General features: G+C 38.9%; 1 protein-coding gene across 1 annotated transcript in view; it reads right to left on the bottom strand.

The window, feature by feature from the left end:
- Positions 1-24,671, bottom strand: part of FBXL13 (F-box and leucine rich repeat protein 13) — a 248,616-nt gene that overhangs the window by 41,239 nt on the left and 182,706 nt on the right. Inside the window, exon 17 of the mRNA XM_059170911.1 lies at positions 24,198-24,324. Coding sequence (XP_059026894.1) covers positions 24,198-24,324 — 127 coding nt within the window. The remainder of the gene's footprint in view (positions 1-24,197; positions 24,325-24,671) is intronic.

Here is a 24,671-nt window from a genome sequence, read left to right as displayed (position 1 = left end):
TTGTATTATTGTCAGTTTCTCCTTTATGTCTGCTTAGCTTTATGTATTTAGATGCTCCTATGTTGAATGCATAGTTTTTCTATATTTCATATATGTGTAAATATGAAATATATGTGTGTGTGTTTGTATGTATATGTTATAAACATGCCTGAACCATTTGAAAATAAGTTTCAGATATTCATGATGCTTTATCCCTAAATATTCTCTTTGTATCTCTTTAGGAATAAGGACATTTTCCTGTGTATATACAGTATAATATATGTAGAATATTATAATACTTAAAATTAACAGTAATACTATACTATCTAATATAAAGCCAGTATTTGGGTTTTTTTTTTAATTCCAGGACCCAGTCAGAGTTCATTCGTTACATTTAGTTGTCATGTGTCTTTAGCCTTTTTTATTTTCTTTAAATTTTGTCTTTTAAGACATTAACTTTTAAAGATCCCAGATCAGTCACTACTTAGAACGTCTCACATTCTAGATTTGTCTGATTGTTCCTTAGGATTAGATTCTAGATTAAGAAAATTCTGCAAGAATACTACCTACGTTCTCTTGCATCCCTTTAGGAGGCACATATGTAAGGTGTCCCATTATTGGAGATGTTTTTACTCACTTGATTCAGGAGGTGACTATAGATCCTTCAGTAGAGCATATTTTTACTCTTCATTTAATAAATAATCTGTGGTGTGATTCTTTAAGACCACAAGAATACTGTTTCCCAAAAACCTTTCTTTCAGTGGTTTTAGCATTAATTGGTGATCCTTGCCTAAATCACTTATTTCATTAGGAGCTGCAAAATGCTGATTTTTCTCACTCTACCTTTACTTCTGTATTTATTAGCTCTTTTCTACCATCATTTCTCTTCAGTTTTGCTGAATATTTTGGGAGGTATTTTGAATAAAATTACTATTTTAGACATAACAATTATTGCAGTTAATTTTTTTGTGTTACCTTAACAATCTTTAAGTTTCTCCAAATTCCTGCTGAGCACGTATACAAGATATATTTACTGTTTTGGTTGGTGTGATTATGTTACTTTTTGGCAAAAGACAATACAGCGAGGAAAACAAAAACACCAATATTTTGCCATATTATAGGACTAAATATTTGGTCATAATTTAAAAACAAATGAAACATTTTATAAAGGAAACTGATGGGGATGAAACAAAGTTTAACAATCTGAAAGTAATTTATTCTTTGAAACTTGTAGATGGCTTTTTTTCTGAGACACTGTGTTTTTAGGTAAAGTTTGGAAAGACAGTCTAGAAGTATTAACATTAGAATAAAATACAGTGTAATTTATCTGACAGCCACATTACTACAGATCATCCTAGTTTATAGTATGTTTCAGTTTGAAACTGTCAACACTTTAATACAGGCACACCAGAAGAGTAAATAAGCATACATAAACTTTATAATCTGTCCTGCATATGATTAAAGAAACAATTTCTTAGAAAAAACCTACATAAAATTACGTAAGATTCACAGTTTGTTCAACTTTTAATTCATTTTTCTTGAATAGAATTTAAAAGCAGTAGCTTGTAGGCTTTCAAATTACTAAAATAAATCTCTCTTCCACAATGGTGAGATAAGCCATTGTAAAGATATGGAGAAAATATGAAAATACGACAAATGATTAATAACTACATTATTATAAGCAATTCATACAAATTGCAAAAGTATTGAGACCCCCCCAAAGTATAAGTGAGTAAAGAGTATCAACAGAAAATTCATATAAGATGAAATATAATTGCAATAATAAGCAACATGTATAGGACAAAATTATTAATATTATTAGGATTTTTTAAAATGCAAATTCAAATAACAGTAAAGTTTTAATTCCTAGTTATTTTTGTGAAGTTAAAACAGGAGTGTAAGGCTACCAGATTTATTTTATTGCCTATTGCAACATAAATTGCTACCACCCACATGGAAAGCAAGTGGCCAAAACAACTAAATGTCCAGTTCAAAAGAAGAGAAAAATTGATGGGGGAGAAATTTATAACAACTTCCAAGGCAGGCCTGCTTGTCTTATTCCTGTTTTTACACTCAAACCTAGAATTGCTACTTTAAATATAATAGGACCTAGCTAATTATGTATCAAAAGAAAGAAGAAAGGGACAGTGAAATGAATGAATGAGTGAATGAATGAAGGAATGAATGAAATTTCTCAACATTTGTGAAAAATAATTTAAAATAATTTGGAAAAACCTATACACGTGTCCATTATTAAGTCTTTTCGTACACCTACACAGAATTATATAAAACATTAACACCATGCTTAATTCCTTTATACAGACCGACAGTAGTTCTGGGCAGTTGTCCATTCCAAAAACTATAATAGCACAAAGCACCAATATGCAAGCAAAATGCTAAGCTGTGAATGTTGCCATGTAGAACTATCCACGTGGATAAAGCAATTTTGTTTTACAAAAATTGATGCTTCCCTATCTTTGTAATACTTGAGCCACCTGTGTAGTTTGACCTTGCTGACTCTGCTTTTTGAAACACCACCTCCCTTGATTCCCTTCATAACAGCCTGAACTCCTTCCTCACTTACGCCTCTGGAATTTCATTCTCAGTTTTCCTTTGTGGGTTCATCTTTCAAATCCACCAGATCAGTACTGATGTTTCCTGGAGGCTTAAGCTTGACCTCTTTTCTCCTATCTCATCTGTGGCTTCAACCACGTCAACCGTCTCTACATCTAGCCCAGATCTCTTTTCTGAGCTCCAGATCTTTCCTAATTGATAATTAGACCCTTGAATGTGCCATAAGCACCTCAAATTCAGTATTGTTACTTTTAGAGGACTAGTATTCAAAATGGGAACCACAGAGTTTTAATGGGTTCTTCCTACTCTTTCTGCTTGTTTCAGTAAAGAGTCAGGTTGAAGGTAAATGGCTCATGATGGACTTTTCTTTGATTTATTTTTTTATTTTTTATTTTTTTTTTTTAGACTTTAATTTTTTATTTTTTATAAACATATATTTTTATCCCCAGGGGTACAGGTCTGTGAATCACAAGGTTTACACACTTCACAGCACTCACCAAATCACATACCCTCCCCAATGTCCATAATCCCACCCCCTTCTCCCACACCCCCTCCCCCCGGCAACCCTCAGTTTGTTTTGTGAGATTAAGAGTCACTTATGGTTTGTCTCCCTCCCAATCCCATCTTGTTTCATTTATTCTTCTTCTACCCACTTAAGTACCTTACTCTTTCCTCTGAATTTTGCAACTTTTATGATTTTCTTTTTGGTCCTAGACTTCCTTGGCTGAGAAACCTATAAAATGACCTGTGCAACTTAAGATATTTGATATTTGAATACAGTGTATTAAAAAACACATTCTATGAAATAAGATGCAATGGAGTACCCAGGAGTCTAGAATAACTGAGAAATCTGATGTAATTATTGGAGGTTTAGGTCATGAAAATCTAAAAAGAACAAAAGGTCCCTGACAACAAACATAAGAAGCCTCCTTTCTTGCACCCCCCGCTTTTAAATTTTAAATTCAATTAGCCAACATATAGTGCATCATTAGTTTCAGAGGTAGTGTTCAATAGTTCATTGGTTGTGTGTAACATCCAGTGCCCATCATATCATGTGCCCTCCTTAATGCCCATCACCCAGTTACCCTATACCACCACCCACCTCTCTTCTGTAAGCCTCAGTTTCCCAGAGTCCAGAGTCTCTCATGGTTTTTCTTCCTCTCTGATGACTTCCCATTCCATTTTCTCTCCCTTCCCTTATGATCCTCTGCACTGTTTCTTATATTCCACATATGAATGAAAACATACAATAATTGTTTTTCTGTGATTGACTTATCTCACCCAGCATAATACCCTCTAGTTCCATCCACATAAATGTAAATGGTGATATTCATCCTTTCTGATGGCTGAGTGATATTCCATTGTATATATATACCACATCATCTTTTTTTTTTTAAGATTTTATTTATTTATTTGACAGAGATCACAAGTAGACAGAGAGGCAGGCAAAGAGAATGAGAGGAGGAAGCAGGCTCCCTGCCAAGCAGAGAGCCTGATGTGGGGCTCAATCCCAGGACCCTGAGATTATGACCTGAGCCAAAGGCAGAGGCTAAACCCATTGAGCCACCCTGGCACCCCTATATCACATCATCTTTACCCATTTATTTGTTGAGGGACATCTCTGCTCTTTGCACAGTCGGGCTGTTGTGGACATTACTGCTGTGAATATTGGGATGCACGTGCCCCTTCTGATCACTACATTTGTACCTTTGGGGTAAATACCTAGTAATGCAATTGCTTGGTCATAGGGTAGCTCTATTTTTAACTTTCTAAGGAACCTCCATCCTGTTTTCCAGAGTGGCTGTACCACCTTGCATTCCCACCAACAGTATAGGAGGGTTCCCCTTTCTTTGCATCCTCTCCAGTACTTGTTTCCTGTCTTGTGTTAATTTTAGCCATTCTGACTGGTGTGAGGTGGTATCTCGTTGTGGTTTTGATTTGTATTTCCCTGACGGCAAGGATGTCAAGCATTTTTTCATGTGTTTATTGGCCGTTTGTAGGTCTTCTTTGGAGAAGGGCCTTTTCATGTCTTCTGTCCATTTCTTGACTGGGTTATTTGGTTTTTTGGGTGTTGAGTTTGATAAGTTCTCTATAGATTTTGGATACTTGCATAGATTTTGGATACTAGCCCTTTATCTGAATTGTCATTTGCAAATATCTTGTCCCATTTCATAGGTTGCCTTTAAGTTTTGTTGACTGTTTCCTTTGCTGTGCAGAAGCTTTTTATCTTGATGAAGTCCCAATAGTTCATTTTTGCTTTTGTTTTCCTTGCCTTTGGAGGAGACATGTCTAGCAAGAAGTTGCTCTGGCTGATGTCACAGAGGTTTCTGCCTATGTTCTCATCTAGGATTTTGATGTATTCCTGTCTCACATTGTGGTCTTTCATCCATTTTGAGTTTATATTTGTTTATAGTGTAAGAAAATGGTCCAGTTTCATTCTTCTATTTGTTTGCTGCCCACCCCCCTTCTGAGGATAAAAATGAAATGTAAGTTGTGACAGAGAGGTTAGAACTTGGGAGAGGTTGTTGAAAATCTTGTATAAATTTTCTGCTCTCAGTTAATTGTTGAATTTGAATGTACCTAATTCCTATGATCCTTTGCCAGACATACTGAGGAACAAAACAAAACCAAAAACAAAAATTTCAAAAGTCAAATGGCTATGTCTTCTTTTTGTCACTCAGGATTGAAGGGGCCCATAGTATATAGAGAGATGCATCCTAGTACTGGAATCAAAGATGTCTAAAATGGAATTCAGCACCTTGTTTCCAAGTCCTAATCTCTCTCTTAGGTTCTTTTTCTGGTTAACGGTATCACCATGTCTGCAGTTGACCAAGTAAAAACGTGGGCATTCTCTGTGTTTCCTCCTATCCCCTCTGCTCAATCACTCCCATCTCTCTGGTGTCCGGCCATGCTCCAAGTTGACCTGGCCTATGACCGAATGTAAAACATACAATTTTACAGACTCCTATTCATTCAAAAATATTTATTAATCATCAGCTGGGTATTAAACACTATGCAAGGTTCTGGGAGTACTAAATTGACAGCCATAGTTCTGGTCTCAAGGTACAGTCTAATGGCAAAACAATAATAAGAGTAACAAAACTGCTTGGTTAAAAAGTTACCAAAAGCATAAGTGCAAAGTGCACATTCACTTCTAGTCTGGTGTCACCCCACTAGGATACCTGGGCAAGTTCCTTAACCTCTCTGTGCCTCTATTTCCCTGTCTTTAAAACAATGTTTATAATATAGTTAACTCAGGGTGCTGTGAGGAGTAAGATATAAATGTAAACTACCTAACACAGTTCCTGGCACATGGTAGGCACTCAATGAGGTATAGTTGATGTGATGAAGAGATACACACCTGGGTACATATGCTGTATCTTGGCAGCATGGATGACTTGAAAAGTGAGTGCTTATGTCTGTGTTGCCTATTTGTAGAGAAGTCAGGGGACACTTTTCAGCTTTTGAGGTGCAGCTGGAAGCTTCAGTAGGTGTTTGCAAGGTAAAGATGGACATTCTCAGTGGAGAAAGAAGCAGGTGGGAAGGCATGGAGATATGAGATAGGATTATACATTGGGGGATCCACAGGTGACTTTGTATCATGATAGCATGGCCCAAGGAGATAGAGGATGAAGCCAGAGAAAGGTGGAGGGCAGAATGTGACAGGCTTTGGGTGCAGTGCAAAGTGATTCAGACTATGTGCTATAGGCAATGGGAGCCACTGAAGAACACTGAGTAGAACGTATAGAGATAGAAATGAGGTTTTGATAGTGTTGGCAGAAGGGACACGTATGAGAAATATTTAGGAAGTACATAGGTAGGGTTGGTGATTGATTGGCTGGATACGGAGAGCAGAGGGGACCAGAGCAGATTACTTAGCCCAGCCCCTGGCAAGGGTGGTGCAATTCCATGCCTTGGGCAAAGACACTTGAGAATCACTACAACAGGCCCCTCCCCCAGAAGATCAGCAAAAAATCCAGCCAAGACCAAGCTCACTGATAAAGGAGAACAGCAGAGTTCCAAAGGAGGGAAAGCAAAGGATGGAATTCATGGCTTTCTCCCATGATTCTTTAATCTTGCAAAGTTAGCTAAATTTTTTAAATTTTATTTCTTTCTTATTCTAATTTTTTTAACTTTTACTCTTTCCTCTTTTAACATTTTAAAACTAGTTTATCTTAACAATACCTTTTTTTAAAAAAGATTTTATTTATTTATTTGACAGACAGAGATTACAAGCAGGCAGAGATGCAGGCAGAGAGGAGGGGGAAGCAGGCTCCCTGCTGAGCAGAGAGCCCGATGTGGGGCTCGATCCCAGGGGCCTGAGACCATGACCTGAGCTGAAGGCAGAGGCTCCAACCCACTGAGCCACCCAGGCACCCAACAATACCTTTCTTAAAATCTTTTTGGACCTTTATTATGCTAGTCATATTTTATCCTTCATTGTATCTAACTTTATGTTTTGTATACACAGAGGGTTTTTTCGTCTAAAAAATTTGGGGGTACAACTTCTTCTAATAGAACAAAATATACCCTAAATCTAGCACGGGGTTTGTTCTATTATCCAGCCTGAGCAAATTCTCTCCACTTTCTTTTTCTTTCCTTTCCCAACCAACTTATCAACTCCTTTTTAAGAATTTTGTAGTGTAAGAAAATGGTCCAGTTTCTATTTTTTCCTTTTTCTTTTTCTTTTTTTTTTAAATTTTTTTGAACTTCTTTTTACCCCCTTTATTCACCCCACAATTTGGGGTCTCTTCTGATTTGGCTAACACACATTTTTCTGGGATCCTTGCCAGCCTGTCAGTATTTTATTCTCTCATTCATATATTCTTATCTGGATAAAATGACAAGGTGGAAAAACTCACCACAAAAAAAGAGCAAGAGGCAGTACTGAAGGCTAGGGACCTAATTGATATGGACGTTGGTAATATGTCAGATCTAGAGTTCAGAATGATGATTCTCAAGGTGCTAGCTGAGCTCGAAAAAGGCATGGAAGTTATTAGAGAAACCCTGTCTGGAGAAATAAAAGCCCTTTCTGGAGAAATAAAAGAGCAAACATCTAACCAAGCTGAAATCAAAAAAGCTATTAATGAGGTGCAATAAAAAATGGAGGCTCTGGGCGCCTGGGTGGCTCAGTGGGTTAAAGCCTCTGCCTTCGGCTCAGGTCATGATCAGGTCCTGGGATCGAGTCCCGCATTGGGCTTTCTGCTCAGCGAGGAGGCTGCTGCCCTCTCTCTCTCTGTCTGCCTCTCTACTTACTTGTGATCTCTGTCTGTCAAATAAATAAATAAAATCTTAAATCTTTAAAAAAAAAATGGAGGCTCTTACTGTTAGGATAAATGAAGCAGAAGAAAGAATTAGTGATACAGAATACCAAATGACAGAAAATAAAGAAGCTGAGCAAAAGAGAGACAAACAATGACTGGATCACGAGGGGAGAATTCAAGAGATAAGTGATATCATAAGATGAAACAAAATTAGGATAATTGGGATTCCAGAAGAAGGAGAAAGAGAGAGGGGTGGGGCAGAAGGTAGATTGGAGCGAATTATTGTAGAGAATTTCCCTAATATGGAAAAGGGAACAAGCATCAAAATCCAGGAGGTGCAGAGAATTCCCCTCAAAATCAATAAGAATAGGTCCACTAATAGTCATCTAATAGTAAAACTTACAGGTCTTAGTGACAAAGGGAAAATCATGAAAGCAGCCCAGGACAAGAAATCTGTAATATACAATGGTAAAAATAGATTGGCAGCAGACTTATCCACAGAGACCTGGCAGGCCAGAAAGAACTGGAATGATATATTCAGATCACTAAATGAGAAAAACATGCAGCCAAGAATACTATATCCAGGTAGGCTATCATTGAAAATAGAAGGAGAGATAAAAAGCTTCCAGGACAAACCAAAACTAAAAGAGTTAGTAAACATCAAACCAGCTGTACAGGAAATATTGAAAGGGGTCCTCTAAGCAAAGAGAGAGCCTAAAGGTAACAGATCAGAAAGGAACAGAGACAATATACAGTAACAGTCACCTTACAGGCAATACAATGGCAATAAATTCATATCTTTCAAGATTTACCCTGAATGTAAATGGGTTAAGTGCCTCAGTCAAAAGATATAGGGTGTCAGAATGGATAAAAAACAAAACCCATCAATATGCTGCCTACAAGAAACTCATTTAAGACCCCAAGACAACTACAGATTTAAAGTGAGGGGGCGGAAAACAATTTACCATGCTAATGGGCATCAAAAGAAAGCTGGGGTGGCAATCCTTAAATCAGATAAATTAGATTTGAAGCCAAAGACTATAATAAGAGATGAGGAAGGACACTGTATCATATTCAAAGGGTTTGTTTAATAAGAAGATCTAGCAATTTTATATATTTGTGCCCCTAACGTGGGAGCAGCCAACTATATAAACCAATTAATAACAAAATCAAAGAAATACATCAACAATAGTACAATAATAGTAAGGGACTTTAACACCCCCCTTACTGAAATGGACAGATCATCCAAGCAAAAGATCAACAAGGAAATAAAGGCCTTAAGTGACACATTTGTCCAGATGGACATCACAGATCTATTCAGAACATTCCATCCCAAAGCAACAGAATACACATTTTTCTCTAGTGCACATGGATCAGTCTCCAGAATAGATCACATCCTGGGTCACAAAATAGGTCTCAATCAGTACCAAAAGATTGGGATCATTCCTGCATATTTTCAGACCACAATGCTCTGAAGCTAGAACTCAATCACAAGAGGAAAGTTGGAAAGAACTCAAATACGTGGAGGCTAAAGAGCATCCTACTAAAGAATGAATGGGTCAACCAGGATGTTAAAGAAGAATTGAAAAAATTCATGGAAACAAATGATAATGAAAACACAACTGTTCAAAATCTGTGGGACACAGCAAAGGCAGTCCTGAGAGGAAAATATATAGCAATATGTGCCCTTCTCAAAAAACAAGAAAGGTCTCAAATACACAACCTAACCCTACACTTAAAGGAGCTGGAGAAAGAACAACAAAGAAAGCCTGAACCCAGCGGGAGAAAAGAAATAATAAACGTCAGAGCAGAAATCAATGAAATAGAAACAAAAAACAAATAAAACAAATCAATAAAACTAGGAGCTCATTCTTTGAAAGAATTAATAAGATTGATAAACCCCTGGCCAGACTTATCCAAAAGAAAAGAGAAAGGACCCAAATAAATAAAATCATGAATGAAAGAGAAGAGATCACAACCAACACCAAAGAAATATAATTATAAGAACATATTATTAGCAGCTATACGCCAGCAAATTTGACAATCTGGAAGAAATGGATGCATTCCTAGAGATTTATAAACTACCAAAATTGAGCCAGGATGAAATAGAAAGCCTGAACATACCTATAACCAGTAAGGAGATTGAAGCAGTCCTCAAAAATCTCCCAACAAACAAGAGCCCAGGGCCAGATGGCTTCTCAGGGGAATTCTACCAAGCATTTAAAGAGGAATTAATTCCTATTCTCCTGAAACTGTTCCAAAAAATGGAAATGGAAGAAAAACTTCCAAACTCATTTTATGAGGCCAAAATTACCTTGATCCCAAAACCAGACAAAGACCCCATCAAAAAAGAGAATTACAGACCAATATCCTTGATGAACACAGGGTGAAAATTCTCACCAAACTACTAGCCAATAGGATCCAAAAGTACATTAAAAGATTTATTCACCATGACCAAGTGGGATTCATTCTAGGGCTCCAAGGTTGGTTTAACATCCTTGAATCAATCAATGTGATACAATACATTAATAAAAGAATTTTATTATTTTTTATTAATTTTATTATTATTAATTTATATGATACTCTCAACGGATGCTGAAAAAGCATATGACAAAGTACAGCATTCTTTCTTGATCAAAACCCTTCAAAGTGTAAGTATAGAGGGTACATACCTCAATATCATAAAAGGCATCTGTGAAAAACCCACAACAAATATCATTCTCAATGGAGAAAAACTGAGAGCTTTTCGGCTAAGGTCAGGAACATGTCAGGGATGTCCATTATCACCACTGCTATTCAACATAGTACTAGAAGTCCTAGCCTCAGCAATCAGACAACAAAAAGAAATTAAAGGCATCCAAATAAGCAAAGAAGAAGTCAAACTATCACTCTTTGCAGATGATGTGATACTTTATGTGGAAAATCCAAAAGACTCCACTCCAAATCTGCTAGAACTTGTACAGGAATCCAGTAAAGTGTCAGGATATAAAATTAATGCATAGTTTCATTTCTATACATCAACAACAAGACAGAAGAAAGAGAAATTAAGGAGTCGATCCCATTCACAACTGCACCCAAAACCATAAGATACCTAGGAATAAACCTATCCAAAGAGGCAAAGAATCTGTATTCAGAAAACTATAAAGTATTCATAAAAGAAATTGAGGAAGACACAAAGAAATGGAAAAATGTTCCATGCTTATAGACTGGAAGAACAAATATTGTGAAAATGTCAATGCTACCTAAAGCAAGCTACACGTTTAATGCAATCTCTATCAAAATACCATCCATTTTTGGAACTAGAAGGTATTATGCTTAGTGAAATAAGTCAATCGGAGAAAGACAACTATCATATGATCTCCCTGATATGAGGAAGTGGAGATGCAACGTTGGGGGTTTGGAGGGTAGGAAAAGAATAAATGAAACAAGATGGGATCTGGAGGGAGACAAACCATAAGAGACTCTTAATCTCACAAAACAAACTGAGGGTTGCCGAGGGCAGGGGCTTAGGGAGAGGGTGGAGGGGTTATGGACATTGGGGAAAGTATGTGCTATGGTGAGTGCTGTGAAGTGTGTAAACCTGGCGATTCACAGACCTGTACCCCTGGGGCTAATAATACATTATATGTTTATAAAAAAAATTAAATATTATTTTAAAAATACCATCCATTTTTTTTTCAAAGAAATGGAACAAATAATCCTAAAATTTATGTGGAACCAGAAAAGACCTCAAGTAGCCAAAAGAATGCTGAAAAGGAAAGCCATCACAATTCCAGACTTCAAGCTCTATTACAAAGCTGTCATCATCAAGACGGTATGGTACTGGCAGAAAAACAGACACATAGATCTGTGGAACAGAATAGAGAGCCCAGAAATAGATCCTCAACTCTATGGTCAACTAATCTTTGACAAAGCAGGAAAGAATGTCCAGTGGAAAAAAGACAGTCTCTTCAACAAATAGTATTGGGAAAATTGGACAGCCACATGCAGAAAAATGAAACTGGACCAGTTCCTTACACCACACACAAAAATAGACTCAAAATGGATGAAAGACTTCAATGTGAGAAAGGAATCCATCAAAATCCTTCAGGAGAACACAGGCAGCAACCTTCAACCTCAGCCACAGCCACTTCTTCCTAGGAACATCGCCAAAGGCAAGGGAAGCAAGGACAAAAATGAACTGTTGGGACTTCATCAAAATAAAAAGCTTTTACACAGCAAAGGAAGCAGTCAACAAAACTAAAAGACAACTGACAGAATGGGAGAAGATATTTACAAACGACATATCAGATAAAGGGCTAGTATCCAAAATCTATAACGAACTTATCAAACCCAACACCCAAAGAACAAATAATCCAATCAAGAAATGGGTGGAAGACAGAACAGACATTTCTGCAAAGAAGACATCCAGATGGACAACAGACACATGAAAAAGTGCTCCACATCAATCAGCATCAGGGAAATACAAATCAAAACCACACTGAGATACCACCTCACACCAGTCAGAATGGCTGAAATTAACAAGTCAGGAAACAACAGATGCTGGCAAGGATGTGGAGAAAGGGGAACCCTCTTACACTGTTGGTGGGAATGCAAGCTGGTGCAACCACTCTGGAAAATAGCATGGAGGTTCCTCAAAAAGTTGAAAATAGAGCTACCCTATGACCCAGCAATTGCACTACTGGGTATTTACCCTAAAGATAAAAATGTAGTGATTGGAAGGGGCATGTTCATCCGAATGTTTATGGCAGCAGTATCCACAATAGCCAAACTGTGGAAAGAACCTAGATATCCCTCAACAGATGAATGGAAAAAGAAGATGGAGTATATATACACAATGGAATACTATGCAGCCATCAAAGGAAATGAAATCTTGCCATTTACAATGATGTGGATGGAACTAGAGGGTATTATGCTGAGCGAAATAACTCAATTAGAAAAAGACAATTATCATATGATCTCCCTGATATGAGGAATTTGAGAGGCAACTTGGGGGTCTTGAGGGCTTGGGGGGTAGGGAAGGAAAAAATGAAACAAGATGGGATCGGGAGGAAGACAAACCATAAGGGACTCTTAATCTCATGAAACAAACTGAGGGTTGCCAGGGGTGGGGGGTAGGGAGACAGTGGTTGTGTTACGTACATTGGAGAGGGTATGTGCTAATGTGAGTGCTGTGAAGTGTGTAAACCTGGCGATTCACAGACTGGTGCTCCTGGGGCTAAAAATGCATTATATGTCAATAAAAAAATAGAAAATTATTTTTAAAAATTGTCTGTTTTTATAGAGCTAATTTTCTCTTATCTTGCTGGCATGCTTTCAGAATTCTTGGAAAGAACCTATTCCTTTCATAATTATGTGAATTAGTGTTTATATTTCCTATGTTCCTTTCTCAAAGATTTGCTCTGTTTGGTGCTGCTTACCACATTCTTTTAGGGATAAAGAACAAAACTTATACTTGGAAATACATTTTATCTCAATTAACACATCCTCTTTCTAAAATCATTGATAATGCTGTCTCATACAAAGTCCTTCAGAATGTATTTTAACCTCACAAGTGATTTTCCCTTTTATTTTATGGTTAGCAATTAAAGTTTTGTAAAAACAAAACAAAACAAAACAAAACTCTTACCTTTCTTTTTCTCAACTATTTTTTATTTATTTCTATTTACTTGATTGTAGTATGAATTTTGTAATCATATTTTTAATATATTAACCACTGTGATCTAATTTGCTGATGTATAGGTCTAAAGGAGAGCAGGCTTTAGTCAACACACAGAAATAGATCCTCTATATATTTTAAAGGGGAAGAAAATCAGCATCTTTGTCACTTAGAAATAGAGCAACTGGCCTTGAGACGGCTCACGTCCTACCTGATGGAAGTCAAGAGGAGGGATTTTTCTTGAGGGAAGTGACAAGCTTAAATTGGTCACTTCTTTTTGCAGTGTTTCCAGTAGGCAATTTGCTGGAAACAGGAGACAATTGTCTGTAGCCTCTGTAAGGAAAACTACTATTGCTAATGTTGGTATCAACAAATTCATATAAGGCCACTAGTGAGGAGAAAGGCCTGGAAAGGACTAAAAAGAGGTCAAGCTCCATATGAAAGAGTATAACTAAGGCAGACTTCTTGTATGTGCCTTTGAAAATCCAAAGGAAAACCCATATGCCTCTGAGACTCCCTGCTTCCTTTTAACTCCCTTCTTTCTATTTATTGAATCCCAAGCGATTTCATGTGTTTCCTGCTTTAGAGGTTTTGCTTCACTGAGCCTCAGGCCTTATTTCTGTGTGTGTTCCATGCAGATGGGTGGTCTCTTGAAAATGTATCAGCAGATTAAGATATGCAGCTGTAAGTACTCCTACTGGAGCTCACAGCATAGCTGAGAAAATGTGGAATTTAAAGCCTTCCATGTTTGGTTGAAAGGAAAAAAGTGGTATGAGATTCATTCATTCACTCACCCACTGACTCACAAATCAAATCTTTTACGTGCCTCTGTGTACTAGACATTAAGGGAGGCTTCCCAAAGATGGCTGCCCCAGCCTTTACCATCAGGAAGCTTCCGGTGTTGTAGGCAGACAGGTGTGGAACAAATATGAAAATCTAATGAACTAATGGCTTTGGTGGGAGCATTGTAAAGTACAGTGGAAACAAGATGGAAAGATCCTAAGTCTGCCCAGGAGTTCCAGGAGAACTTCACACTGTTAAAACTTGAGGGATAAGCAAGAATTTACTAGGTGGACGAGGGGAGAAGGTGTTTCAGGCAGAGGGAATAACTTGCAGAGATGGGAAGGCAAGGAGGACGTGGCGTGATTGAGGAGCAGTCAGTTGTGTGTCTATGTTCAGCTGAAGATGAAAAGTGGGTATCTGGTGGAAGTGAGACAGTAGAGGTAGGTAGGGGCCACCTCAGGAAGAGATTGGGCCTCTACACTGGATTGGTTAGACTTTATACTATAAGCAATGGCGCTCCTGAAGAAATCTGAGCAAGGAAGCAAGAAGCTCCAATTTGCTTGCAGAGGGATCACCCTGCAGCCAGCGGAGAATTGTTCTGAAGACAGTGATACTTAAGGCAACAGAAGTTAGCAAGGAGAGAGGGTGCTTTAACTATGGCAGTGGCAGCAGGGATGGAGAAGCAGCAGAGGGATAGAGAGTTTAGATTAGATCAGCTTTCCCTGAAAACCTGCTACCTTTCTTTTCAAGGTAGGACCTCCATCCACCTGAAGTCAAATTTTGGGAATCATTCTTACCCCTTCACCTTCACCCCAAGTCCTGATCTCCCACAATTAATCAATCACCAAGTTCTTTCAGCTTTACATCCAAAGTATTCTCAAATATGTTCTTTTCATGCTAGTTCTGGCCTCTACCTCGTTCAAAAATTTGTCATATATTTCTTAAACTACTAAAAGATCTCCCACTGGTCTCCTGCCTTTACTCTTTCTTCTCACCTATCTGTCCCCCAGAGAAAAACCCAAATAATCTAACTAAACTCGAAGGCTAACTATGGCTGAGACTTCCCTACTAAGTGCTATTTCACCATCCACTGGTTCAAGTCCAAGCTCCTTGGCACAGTATGGAATTCCTCAGCAACATCTCCTTTTCGTAGTATATTTTAGTAGTATTAAGCTATATAAAGTTCCTTAAACAAGCATTCATTTTCATGTTTACATGTGGAGTAGGCTGAGTTAACAGATCCCTTCCTGTCTTCCTTCAACACTACACTGCCACACTATATTTAAATTACCCATACTTACCCTTCCAAATTCAACTGCAAAAAACAGGTTTTTGTTGGGGGGGGTTGGCATCTCTGTATTTTTGGGTATTATTATTATTATTATTATTATTTTATGTTAGTTACCATACAGTACATCATTAGTTTTTTATGTAATGTTCCATGACTCATTGTTTGTGTATAACAGCCAGTGCTCCATGCAGTACATGCCCTCCTTAATACCCATCACCAGGCTCACCCATCCCCCCACCGCTCCCCTCTAAAACCCTCAGTTTGTTTCTTAGAATCCATAGTCTCTCATGATTCATCTCCCCCTCTGTTTCCCCCGGTTCGTTTTTACCTTCCTTCTCCTAATGTCCTCCATGCTGTTCCTTATGTTCCACAAATAAGTGAAACTATATGATAATTGACTTTCTCTTCATTTAGCATAATCTCCTCCAGTTCTCTCCATGTTGATGCAAAAGTTGGGTGTTCATCCTTTCTGATGGCTACCTAATATTCCATTGTGTGTACGGACCACATCTTTTTTTTTTTTAATTTTTTATTTTTTATTAACATATAATATATTATTAGCCCCAGGGGTATAAGTCTGTGAATCGCCAGGTTTACACTTCACAGCACTTCCCATAGCACATACCTTCCCCAATGTCCATAACCCAACCACCCTCTCCCTATCCCACTCCCCAACCCCTGCAAACCTCAGTTTGTTTTGTGAGATTAAGAGTCTCTTATGGTTTGTCTCCCTCCCAATCCCATCTTGTTTCATTTATTCCTTTCCTACCCCCAAACTCCCCAAGTTGCCTCTCAAATTCCTCATATCAGGAAGATCATATGATAATTGTCTTTCTCCGATTGACTTATTTTGTTAAGCATAATACCCTCTAGTTCCATCCACATCATCGCAAATGGCAAGATTTCATTTCTTTTGATGGCTGCATAGTATTCCCCACATCTTCTTTATCCATTCATCTGTTGATGGACATCTAGGTTCTTTCCATAGTTTGGCTATTGTGGACATTGCTGCTATAAACATTCAGATGCACGTGCCCCCTTGGATCACTACATTTGTATCTTTAGGGCAAATACCCAGTAGTGCAATTGCTGGGTCATAGGGTAGTTCTATTTTCAGCTTTTTGAGGAACCTCCATGCAGTTTTCCAGAGTGGTTGCACCAGCTTGCATTCCCACCAACAGTGTAGGAGAGTTCCCCTTTCTCCACATCCTTGCCAGCATCTGTCATTTCCTGACTTGTTAATTTTAGCGATTCTGACTGGTGTGAGGTGGTATCTCATTGTGGTTTTGATTTGTATTTCCCTGATGCTGAGTGATGTGGAGCACTTTTTCATGTGTCTGTTGTCCATCTGGATGTCTTCTTTGCAGAAATGTTTGTTCATCTCCTCTACCCATTTCTTGATGGGATTATTTGTTCTTTGGGTACAGACCACATCTTCTTTATCCATTCATCTGTTGCAGGGCATCTCACTCAGCTCTTTCCACAGTTTGGCTGTTACAGACATTGCTGCTATGAACAATGGGGTACATGTGGCCTTTCTTTTCACTACATCTGTATCTTTAGGGTAAATGGCCAGTAGTACAATTACTGGATCATAGGTTAGCTCTATTTTTAACTTTTTGAGGAACCTCCACACTGTTTTCCAAAGTAGCTGCATCAAGTTGCATTCCCACCAAGAGTGTAAGAGAGTTCCCCTTTCTCCACATCCTCTCCAACATTTGTTGTTTCTTATCTTGTCAATTCTAACTGGTGTAAAGTGGTATCTCAATGTGCTTTTGATTTGAATTTCCCTGATGGCTAATGATGTTGAACATTTTTTCATGTGTCTATTAGCCATTTGTATGTCTTCTTTGGAGTAATATCTGTCCGTGTCCTCTGCCCATTTTTTTTACTTGATTATTTGTTTTTTGGGTGTTGAGTTTGAGAAGTTCTTTATAGATCTTGGATATCAACCCTTTGTCTGTAGTGTCATTTGTAAACATCTCCCATTCCATGGGTTGCCTCTTTGTTTTGTTGACTGTTTCCTTTGCTGTGCAGAACCTTTTAACCTTGATGAAGATGTCCCACAAGTTCATTTTTGCTTTTTTTTCCCTTGCCCTTGGAGACATGTCTTGAAAGAAGTTGCTGCGCCGATGTTGAAGAGAGAACTACCTATATTCTCCTTCAGGATTTTGATGGATTCCTGTCTCACACTGAGGGCTTTCATCCATTTAGAGTTTATCTTTGTGTATGGTGTAAAAGAATAGTTGAGTTCCGTTCTTCTGTATATAGCTGTCCAATTTTCTCAGCACCATTTATTGAAACAACTTTTTTCCATTGGATATTTGTTCCTGCTTCGTCAAAGATTAGTTGACCATAGAGTTGAGGCTCCATTTCTGGGCTCTCTATTCTGTTCCATTGATCTATGTATCTGTTTTTGTGCCAGTACCATGCTATCTTGATGATCAGAGCTTTGTAATATAACTTGAAATCAGGCAATGTGATGCCCCCAGGTTTGTTTTCCTTTTTCAACATTTCCTTGGCAATTCAGGGTCTTTTCTGGCTCCATACAAATTTTAGGTTGTTTTTTCCATCACTTTGAAAAAATGCCATTGGTATTTTGATTGGAATGGTGTTAGAATTATAGATTGCTGTGGGCAGCATAGACATTCTTATAACGTTTATTCTTCTGATGCATGAACATGGAATGTTTTTCCATCTTTTTGTGTCTTCAATTTCTTTCATAAATGTTCTGTAGTTTCTAAAGTATAGATCCTTCACCAGAGAATGGGTGTTACTCACATTTGGTAACCATAAAGCATAGCAATTGTTCCCTCGTTCAGTGATTATTTACTGAGTATCTATCACCCCCAAGGTTCTGTGACAGCAGCAATGACCAAAACAGAGTCTCAGTCTTCATGGATCTCACATAGTGAGAGGGCTCCAGGAGATTGCCTACCTAACAGACACTCAAGATACAGTACTCATAATTAAAAACTTCAAACATTAGGCAAATGAAAGAGTCCTAAACCACCGTCTAAGCACACTGTCTGGAACATTGCTCTGACTCATTTTCCCTTTAAACAACAAATATGGCAGTGACTAAGACAACTTAAGCAATGGATTGAACTGCCCTAACTGTGGGTACTGTGGTCTTAGTAGGTGATAATTCTCCTAACTACAGGAAAACATTTTCCCACATACATGGAGATATAACCTCATAGTCAAACAATTCTCCAGGGTAGGAAGGGAATGAATAACATCCTATTTAATTAAACATTAAGAAAAGTTATAGGAGATTAAAGACTTTTGCAGATACTTTAAGATACCATCACCTTAGGGGCACAGTCAGTTGGGCACTCAATTCTTGGTTTCGGCTCAGGTCTGATCTCAGGATTGTGAGATCAAGCCCCACATGGAGCACTGCATGACCTCTCATGGGGCTCCATGCTCAGTGTGGAGTCTGCTTGAGTTTCTCTCTCTCCTTCTCTATCTGCCCTTCCCCCCTCTCATTCTCTCCAAAATGAATAAATGAATCCTTTTTTTTTTTTAAAGATTTTATTTATTTCTTTGGCAGAGACAGATCACAAGTAGGCAGAGAGGCAGGCAGAGAGAAGAGAGGAAGCAGGCTCCCTGCTGAGCAGAGAGCCTGATTCGGAGCTCGATCCCAGGACCCTGAGATCATGACCTGAGCCAAAGGCAGAGGCTCCAACCCACTGAGCCACCCAGGCTCCCCAATAAATGAATCCTTATAAAAAGAGACACCATCTGAGTGCTGTGAAGTGTGTAAACCTGGCAATTCACAGACCTGTACCCCTGGGGATAAAAATATATTATATGTTTATAAAAAATTAAAAATTAAAAAAAAAAGACACCATCACATTAGGAAGCTATTTCCCTCACTAGTAAACCTTGTTCCTCTTTATACTGGTAAAAGAAAACTTACATATTTCCTCATTCTCTAAAATGTACTTACCGGATAACTTCTTAAACAACTTTTATTCATGGGTGATACATTATTCACTACTTTCTAATTATTATAAGAAATGTATACAGTTTGGGGCACCTGGGTGGCTCAGTGGGTTAAGCCACTGCCGTCGGCTCAGGTCATGATCTCAGGGTCCTGGGATCAAGTCCCGCATTGGGCTCTCTGCTCGGCAGGGAGCCTGCTTCCCTCTCTCTCTCTCTGCCTGCCTCTCCATCTACTTGTGATTTCTCTCTGTCAAATAAATAAATAAAATCTTAAAAAAAAAAAAAAAGAAATGTATACAGTGTGAAATTACTGTGCCCTCCTCTTCGCTTCCCCCATTTAAATTAGCTCTCCCACTTAAACATCTTTCTGAGTTTCTAACTATATGTGTTTATGCTTTTGCTGATTAACTTCCACATGAGTTTCCATGATTTTCAGAATGCAGCACCCCTCCACCCTCTGCAAACCTAAAAAGCTCTTCTACCTCTGGGGAGTGAATTTCAGTGATTTCTCTGCTTATTTTCTGAGCTCTCTACATTTCTATTAAGCTGTCTTGCTGGTGACTCAGAGAAACAGCAAACCTGCTCCCTCCCACTATGGAAAGGACACAGCTCAGTAAGGGACACTGCCATTTATACAGAGGCTCAAGCCAAAAATCTGGCATCACCCTTGATTCCCTCCCTCTTCTCTTTACTCTCACACTCAGTCTATTTCTATCTCCTATTGATTCTTTTTCCTCAGTGCCCCTCAAACCTGCAGACTTTGCTCCAGCACTCTAACCTTAACGCATTCATAACTGGATTACTGCCTTATAATTAGTCTCTAGTTCATCTATTATGCCTATGTTTATCCAGCAGATAGAGTTGTCTTTAAAACTTGTCTATCTGACCTTGTTACAACCTAATCAATGATACTGAGTGCCCTTCCCTTGCCAAAAGGGCAGAGAACAAATTCTTTGATGTGGCTTCTGCACCCCTCATGACCTCGTCTTTGAGTCTCTTAAGCATCATCTCTCACCATTCTCCTCACAATCAAGCCATACCCAAATGTGCAGATTTCCTTGATGTCACCATACTTTTAAATTTATATGTCTTTATTCAGGTTGTTTCTTTGGCTTAGCACATACCCCTTCTTTCTATCTTGGAAAAGGTCTTCTCTGACTCTGAGTAAGGTTGTTTCCCACACCCATCACGGTTTGTAACCTCTTGCCCCATGCCTGAGGAGCCATGCCTGTTTTGTCTATTCCAGCATCCCCAGCACTGAGCACAAAGTAGTCAGAATAAAGATTTGTTAGCCAAATGAGTAGTATGATTCTAACTGAAAGCTCATTGTTTTTGAAAACTCATTATTGAAAAGAACTGAGAGTGAACATAATTATTAGAAAATATAAGAAACTTTTTTTTTAAAGAGGCACAATTGGTCACATTTGATCTCTAGTGAATATCTGCAACATTCCAGGGTTTAAATCCCAAATGTTAAGTCTCCAGTCAGATTTGCACTTCATCAGACCTACAATCCAGACTGGTGTTTAGCTGCCCAAGTTGATATCTGAGCTGACATATTTTATCTTGACTGTTTGAGATTAGCTTCCACAGCTGTTGTAGTACTGTATTGTCAATCATTTGCCTTTTAGATCAGACTTTAACCAATTTGAAGGAAGAAAGCAAAAAACCTTCAGAAGACTTATTTTTCAATGTTTTAGCAGGACATAACTACATTCTCCTCATAGATATCCATTTGCAGCTCTCAGATTGTGTATATTCTTTATAAGAAAAAAAACGAGTGGGACTTGAGGCTATACCCTAATTTTTTTTTTAAGATTTTATTTATTTATTTGATAGAGACATAGAGAGTGAGAGCACACAAGCAGGGGGAGAGGCAGAGGCAGAGGGAGAGGGAGAAGCAGACTCCCAGTTGTGCAAAGAGCCCGATTAGGGGCTCAAGCCCAGGACCCCAGGATCATGACCTGAGCTGAAGGCAGACACTTAACCAACTGAGCTACCCAGGCGCCCTTATATCCTAATTTTTTAACTTGTCCTCAGTAGAAAAAACTTCAATATGTAGTCTTTGAAAATAAAAACCAAGTTTTCCCAAAGTGCTAAAGCCCAGGATAAAACATTTAAGCTTCACTGCCTTTGTTCCACAAATGTTCACCAGACACTCCTGGCTGGTGACAAGTGCTGTGGTGGAATCATATTTTGATGTGTTTTATAATGTGCTTTGATCCTCTACTTCTTGTTACCTCATGACCTTTTTAACAGCAGCTGGGCATCCACTTGTATATGAAAGGGAAGGTTTTTATAGAACACAGGAGGGAAAAAAAGAAAAAGATCCCAGGCTTTTAAGCTTTAAATTTTAAACCATGAAAGACTTGAGACATAATACTTTTCAGACCATGTTAATCAGTTGGGACAGTTTTTCCCACCCCCAGATTAGTCTCTGTCAAGAGAAAAGAAGAACAGAAAAGAGGAGGAGGAGGGAAAGAGCAGAGGAAGGGGGAGCTAGAGGGAAGCAAAGAACGAGAAGCTGAGAAATCCCCCATCCAGGGCCCTGTTCTAGACCTCCCTGGACTCTATTCATCCGGAGAGAAGGTTGGCACCTCCTGATAGGTTTAGGGATCTGCGTAAATGGGAGCCCATCCCACCTTTCCCTGGTGGGTTGCGAAAAGGAACAAGGCATCTGAATTTTCCTATGCTTGCTGTTGTATCAGCTAAGATCTAAAAAATAAAACAGAAACAACTCTAACTAGAACTAGGAAATGTCATTGTGACAGGGAATTGGCTGCATTTGTGGCAGAGAAACTGAGAAGCTAAATAGGGTAATGACAAATCTAGAGATGTGAGCAGCAGCAGGAAGCCACTACTCCCCCTGCGCTGGAAGACCAAGGAGAACAGATGCTGTGATTAGACCCCAGGGGCCAAGGTCACCAGGGAAGCTGGAATCGTAGGAGGCCTGATGGAAGGGAGAAGATCACAAAGGAAATGCAGCTATTGCTGCTGTTGCTGATGATGAAAAGAAAGGTGGAGGTAAACTCTGGCCTTTTCCTTCTGCTTCCCCTTCAATTGCTCACGAATATCTCACAAGCCCCAAATCCAACTGAATCAAGTGGACATGAGTCAGCCGCTCTGCGGTGGAGTGAGAGAAGAGTGAGGCACGGGCCTGAGGGCAAATACACCCAGATGGGAGAGCAGGAAAATGTCTGCAGGGGATGTCTAGGACTAAGGACCTAAGACCTCCTCACAGATTCCCCATACCCAGAGGGGCCCAAAGCAAGGCACACAGGACAAAGGAGCCAGAAGACTTAAAGGGGCTTTGGAGCAGGGACTAGGAAGACACATCAGGGAATCTAACAAAACAGGAAACCAAAGACCAAATGAGCTTACAGCCATCCCAGTGTGTTCCAGCTTGGACAGAAAACAACATTGAAAAGATCAGACTTTCCTCCACCATCACAAGTTGACTCCATGTAACTGCCTCCACCCCCTCTGGTACCACACATAGATGACACTACCAAGGAAAGGGAGAGGAGAACTTCTAGCAGAATAGAGATTGAATTTAAATTCCCTCTTAGGTAAAAAAAAAGGAAAGACCCTAGTCTTACATCTAGCCCACTAAATGTTGGGGAAGAATAGATACAACATGATTATCAGTAATGCAGGGAGAAATGGAGAGAAATGGCTCATGTCCAATGATGTGCTGGGGCCGGAGATCCACATAGAGAAGTAGTTCTGTACTTGCCTGGAAGGAAGGGCTTTTTTAGAGAAGGCCTCACTGGTGATATTTGATGAGCTTGAGGGATGAACAGGGATTTAGCAAGCAGATGGGAGAACCTCACCTCTGTTGTCTTCCTGTATCTCTTCCACTGCCTGATCTTCAAGAGAAGCCAACGCATTCCTTATCTAACTACAGCCCATTAAAGTCTTTCAGAAACTGGCAAATCTCTCCAGATTTATCTTCCTTTTGATTGGTAAGTGGGGCAGTGCTGGAGTGATAGGATGAGTATGAACCGAGTTTCAACTCTGATGAGTAGCATCAGCAGCTTGCAAAAAATCAGTGCCTTTTTTAAAAATTAAGATTTATTTATTTATTTTAGTGGGGGAGGGGCAGAGGGAAAGGGAGAGAGTCCCAGCCAGGCTGTGTGCTGAGCATGGAGGGCTCAATCTCAGGACCCTGAGAGCACAACCTGACCCAAAACCAAGAGTCTGACACTTAACTAACTGTGCCACCCAGGCAACCCAGAAATCAGTTCTTCAAAATGTATTCTTTTGTAGTTTTGATAAGAGCATTTCTAGACTTCAGTTTTGAACTAAAGAGTGAGATCTCAAGGTACTCAGGTAGTCTTACAGAATGTTCAGTCCATAAGAAAAACAGATATAAGCCAACTGGAATATATTATGTCCACATTACCAAACTTCTATAATGGAACAGATTTCAGATCTATCATGTAACATTCCAATCTGTCAAGACCTTGTTCAAAATACTTAATTTGCCATTTTGTAAGCAGAGAAACAAGACCATTGATTTACAAATAACCTCATCTGTCACTATTCCAGAAACAATATTCCTAATCTTACCTTTATAATAATAATTTAGGAAATAAAAATAATTGATAATACATTCATTGTTTACAAAGTGAAAAATGATTATATTACTGGAAAAAAATAAAAGGCATTGAACTAGTCTGAAAATTTTCTGTACCTCGTTAGAGATGTGTGTTCCAGAGAGATCTACTGACAGCAAGGAAAAGATGTTTACCATATATTCAATTCCTAGGTCAGTCAAATATTCACAATTTCGTAAACTCAAGTAGTTTAAATTAGGGCAGCTGAAAGAAAGCAGTATGAAGAATTAATTTTAGCTTTTAATCACAGTATCAGTAATCATTTCTTTATATCAAAACTATCTGAGAGAAGCAAATGTTATTGAAGCAAGGACTTTCTTTTTCTTAAAATAAAAGTAAACTTGGGACGCCTGGGTGGCTCAGTTGGTTGGACGACTGCCTTCGGCCCAGGTCATGATCCCACAGTCCCGGGATCGAGTCCCGCATCGGGCTCCCAGCTCCATGGGGAGTCTGCTTCGCTCTCTGACCTTCTCCTCGCTCATGCTCTCTCTCACTGTCTCTCTCTCAAATAAATCTTCCTCCTCTCTCTCTGCCTGCCTCTCTGCCTACTT

Source organism: Mustela lutreola, chromosome 4, assembly GCF_030435805.1.
Source record: "Mustela lutreola isolate mMusLut2 chromosome 4, mMusLut2.pri, whole genome shotgun sequence".
Lineage (NCBI taxonomy): Eukaryota > Metazoa > Chordata > Mammalia > Carnivora > Mustelidae > Mustela > Mustela lutreola.
This window is presented reverse-complemented; position numbering and strand designations above follow the sequence as displayed.